Genomic DNA, 5376 nt, shown 5'->3' on the forward strand with positions numbered 1-5376 from the left:
CGGGAGAACGAGTTATGTAAAATGGCATAGGCAAGAAAGTTATCTACTGTTCATAGCATAGTTAACACTTTTCTTTTTTTTCAACATTTTTGTAGATTGAGTAACAAAAAAGCAGTTGACTATGACTCGATTGACTTTATTATAGTCGTCGCATAAAACCATCTCTGTTTTCACGTTAGTCTATAGTAGCCACAAAGACGAAGAAAACAAAATATCATTATATAAATCGGAGATTCATGATGTGTGTAACCCATATCTGGAAAGTTGAACAATGCTTTCTCGCGACTCTTTCCTCTTCCTTTTCCTTTTCTCCTTCCTCATTACTAGTTTCGGAGCATCTGCTCAGAATTTTTTCTTCATACAGAGTCACTGTACAAATCTAAGTACGACAAATGTCTCTAGAAACATCACTTTCTTGACCAATCGCAGAACTCTTTTTGCCTCTCTCTCTTCCTCCGACGCCTCATCATACTCCACTGGATTCCAAAACGCTACGGTGGGAGAAGCCCCTGACATGATAACCGGTCTTTTCCTCTGCCGGGGGGACGTTACGACGGAAGTTTGCCGTAACTGCGTTGCCTTCGCTATCAACAACACACTACGTCTGTGTCCGACTGAGAGAGAAGCCGTGATCTATTACGACGAGTGCATGCTCCGATACTCTGACCGGAATATTCTCTCGACTCTTACATATAATGGAGCATCGACCATGTTGAACGGTAATATTTCATCTAACCAAAATCAAATATATGGGTACGAAGATTTGGTGTCGTCCACAATGAACAAAGCTGCCATGGAAGCTGCGAACAGTTCTAGAAAGTTCTGTGCGATGAAAGCAGATTCGACCGCACTCCAGACTTTGTACGTATTGACTCAGTGCACTCCTGATCTCACAAGAGTAGAGTGCTTGCGCTGTCTGCAAAACTCCATCAATGCAATGCCTCTTTACAGAACTGGAGCAAGATTTCTTTACCCTAGTTGTAATTCAAGGTATGAGCTTTACGTTTTCTACAACGAAACCGCCATTACAAAACCACCACCACTGCTGCCTCCTGTATCTACTCCTCCTCCGGTGTCATCTCCTCCACGACCTGGTGAATATTTCCTTCTTCCTCTGATTTTTTCCCCCTGCTTTATTTTTAATTTTCTCGTTTTGATTTAGTTTTAGAATGATGCTTTGAAACCCAGGGAAAGGTGGGATTTCAAACGCGTTAGTGGTAGCCATTGTGGTGCCTATTACAGTGACTGTTGTGCTTTTCATTGCTGGTTATTGCTTCCTTGCAAAGAGGGCAAAGAAGACTTCCGGTCCTGCTGCACCAGCCTTTGATGGTAAAAATTCGAATGAGCAACAATCTAATTTGTATGATTAATTTTTGATAACTAGTTTCTTTATCTTTCCCTTCTTCTGCGACTTTTATTGTGCAGCAGGAGATGATATTACATGTGACAACCCGTTCCGTGCACCCCACTAGCCCACCGCTAGCTGCCCCAACAGACCATCCATGGACCCCACTAGCCCACCGCTAGCCGTCCTAACGGACTCCAAGCTGGCTCTGCAGGGCATCGATCCTAACCCCTCACTGGGCAAATGGAACTATTCATCCAAATCCACAGTAGGTTATTGGTGCACCAGGCGTTCCTCGAACCCTGGTCCCCACCCTTTAACAACCTTCCCACAGGACAAGCTGTCACCAATTGATTATTTGGTGAGATTTTCAAGGTACTAATAATTTAATATATTCAGTTAATTCTTTAACTGCGCTTGGGGAGAAATTTTTGTGTCAACACATTTGGATAACGAGAAGATATTGATGAAAACGGATAGGGTACACTTTCAAATGGGACTGATGTTGCGGTGAAGAGATTATCAAAATCATCAGGACAAGGTGACACGGAGTTCAAGAACGAGGTTGTTCTTGTTGCAAAGCTTCAGCATAGAAATCTGGTTAAGATTTTTGGATTTTCTATTGAACGAGAAGAAAGGATATTGGTGTACGAGTATGTGCCCAACAAAAGCCTTGATTACTTCCTCTTTGGTCGGTTGCATTTATATTACTCTGTTTCAATGATTTTTTTTGCCATTTTTGAAACTTGGGACTTAAAATTTTTGATAGAAATTTATGTGCGCACACAGACCCTGAAAAGCAAGGTGAGCTGGACTGGACTCGACGATACATGATCATTGGAGGGATTGCTCGTGGGATTTTATATCTTCATCAAGATTCACGGCTCACAATCATACACCGTGACCTCAAAGCAGGTAACATTCTCCTGGATGAAGATATGAATCCAAAAGTTGCTGATTTTGGAATGGCAAGTATCTTTGGAATGGACGAAACCCAGGCAAGCACAAGCGTAATAGTTGGTACCTTGTAAGTCGTTGTTTTCTTCTTATAAGCTGAAGCTTATTAAACATAATTTTTTTTTTGAAAATTATTAAACATAATTTTGCCAATATACCAAAGTTTTGTTGTGCATTTCAGCGGTTACATGTCTCCTGAATATGCGATACATAGCCAGTTTTCAGTGAAATCTGATGTCTATAGCTTTGGGGTGTTACTTCTTGAGATTATAAGCGGTAAGAAAAACGACAGCTTCTACGACACAGACGGCGCACATGACTTGGTTACATATGTAAGTTTAAAGGCAAACAAGTTTATATTAACATCTCTTGCGAATTGCAATGTAAGCAATGATGTCACAAACTAATTTGATTGATTCAAATTATAGGCTTGGAAGCTTTGGAGCAAAGGAACACCATTAGACCTTGTGGATCCAATTGTTATAGATAATTGCCAAAAGAGTGAAGTGGTCCGATGCATCCATATCGGTCTTTTATGTGTTCAAGAAGATCTTGTAGAGCGCCCGATCATGTCAACCATCTTTGTGATGCTCACTAGTAATACCGTAACTTTACCAATGCCTCAGCAACCAGGGTTTTTCGTTCAGAAAAGACCTGAAAGTGACCAGTGTGTTTCAGGGTCTGTTGACGATGCACCGATCACTGATCTATATCCCCGTTGAATATGGTGTTAAAAAAATTATCGCTGAATTATGGAATTTAGGTTTCATTTGGATTTTGATAGCAATCGATCACAAGCTTGAATTATGGAAGTCAACCGATTTGTGGTTGGAGTAAATTATTGTGAGATAAATAAGAATGATGAGAGTTTCCAAATTTGTTACTCATGACTTTTCTATTTGTTTTTTTTTTTGTTCTTAATAAAGATGAGTGTTTTTCATTTATGATCTCCTCTTTACTCTATCAAAGTTTCTTGGTTTCGTAGGAACTGAAATCAATTTTCTAATTAAGATGCAATTTTCAAAAGTATAGTGAACGACTCCATCATTTTTCATCATCTATTTTGAGAAATGATTTTCATATCAAGTGAGATAAAAATACATAGCTAAAAATTGAAAAAACATCAATATACAAGACTAACTTTCTACTGTTTCATAATTTACTCAGCTTATAAAATTTTAGCTCAAGTGTAAACTGATAAAATATATTTTAACATATAAAAAATATACAAAAAATTAGTATAAAATAAAGTTACTTTTGCTTAAGGTCTAGTGTAATATATGATTAAGCTTATGATTGATAAACCACAATCCTACATAAAATAATTTATTTTTAATTTAAGTCGGATTAAGCATATGATGATAAACCATTCTCCTAAATAAATAAGGGTTTGTTAGATTTTTAGTACATTTTCAAAACATAATTAGAAAACTAGTACTAGTACTGTTTACAATTGGAGAAAAGCATGGGTGTGAGATAGAAGACCGTAGAGATAGAGAATTAGGTGGGACAGACTGTTTTGGTGAATTTGACATAAACACCCTGGTCGAGTTTTTGGACAAGAAAGAGGAGAGAGGGAAGGAAAAGGAAAGAGAGAAAGCAAAAGAGAAATTGAAGGTGGGCCATACAAGAAGATCTGCAGCACTCATACGGTTCTCCCTCTTTCTCTCTTTATTTTTATTTTTTAATTTTTTTATTTATTTTTAAACATAACCCCTAAATTCTAAAAACTAAAGAAATAGTTGTAGTAATTTTTGTTTTCTTTTATGTTTTAGATACATAAAAATCTATGTTTTTTCTTCTGTTATTTGATATGCATTTTGTTTGATATTTTAAAATACATTTCATATATATTTTTTAATTTGTACAGTTTAGTAAGTGTACAAGTGTAATCCGTACATCACATTAGGTGTACAAACATATATATATATATATATATGTGTATATAAGTCCGTACAACTCATTTAGTGTACAGATGTCTGTACACATTATTAAAGTACATATGTAATTTATTTAATCCGTACATTTAATAATGTGTACAGACATTTGTACACTTATTTAAGGTTTAAAGACATCTGTACACTTAAAATAGTATACAGATAATATAATATATTTTAAAATAATAAACAAAATTCATATCAAATTGTAAAGAAAAAATATATATTTTTTTTGTATCTAAGAAATTTTCTGAAAAATAAATTATATGAACATTTATTTGAAAAATAAAAAAATGGGAGAAAAGAAGAGTAGTGGCAAGTTATGTAAATATCAAATGTTTTTGAGGGTTAGAGAGTCTTGTAAACAGTCACAAACAGTGGTCAATGTATTACTTTGCCAATTATGAATAGTAAACGTATTAGTTTTCAAATTAAGTTTAAAAAATGTATGTTTTTCCTATTATCTCAATAAATAATTATGGTAAACCCATATATTGGTCCTCCTACATTCTCAAAAACCAAAAAAATGCAGACTTTTCAAATGCGTTTGTGATTAAACAAGAAAAATACTAAAATTACCATAGAAATTGTGAAGCGGGGCTTATGATGTGTCTTTGTCTTTACTTCGTCTCTGTCTTCGATAATTGACTAAATCATTTTTATTCGTTGTTTGAATAGTTTTCGACTTTGAAATGTTTAATTTAGACTTTGACGGTATGACCGTATACGCAGGTTTAGGGACCGCTTCTTATCATGAGACTTTTACAGAGAAGCTATGGTTTCTGTTTAGATTCCAAGACAAAGCTATATTCATTCCATAAAAAAATGAAACAGAGGAATTCATACTCAATACTCTGTTTTATTATCCTCATAAGTTCAGTTTCAGCGCAACAATGCATCAACACTAGTACTTTCAGACTCAACAGTTTATACGACGCAAATCTCCACCTCATCCTCTCTTCTCTTCCTTCCAGTGTCATGGCTCAAGATCGCTTCTTCTTCAAAGGTTCGACTGGTCAAGTTCCGAACCGTGTATATGCAAGAGCAATGTGCATCCCCGGATCGACAAAAGATGACTGCTCTGATTGTATAAAGACCGCGTCTAATGGTTTGATACAGAGTTGTCCTAACCAAACA

At 35.9% G+C, this 5376-nt stretch overlaps 1 protein-coding gene across 1 annotated transcript; it reads left to right on the forward strand.

Moving 5' to 3' along the window:
- On the forward strand, positions 234–3185 carry LOC104733353 (cysteine-rich receptor-like protein kinase 15). The gene is made up of 7 exons (XM_019233520.1): positions 234–1094; positions 1189–1329; positions 1385–1458; positions 1826–2036; positions 2135–2372; positions 2484–2634; positions 2731–3185. The coding sequence occupies exons 1-7, from the start codon at positions 272–274 to the stop codon at positions 3022–3024; spliced, it is 1932 nt and encodes a 643-aa protein (XP_019089065.1). The 5' UTR covers positions 234–271; the 3' UTR covers positions 3025–3185.

Source organism: Camelina sativa, chromosome 12 (genome assembly GCF_000633955.1).
Source record: "Camelina sativa cultivar DH55 chromosome 12, Cs, whole genome shotgun sequence".
Classification (NCBI taxonomy): Eukaryota; Viridiplantae; Streptophyta; class Magnoliopsida; order Brassicales; family Brassicaceae; genus Camelina; species Camelina sativa.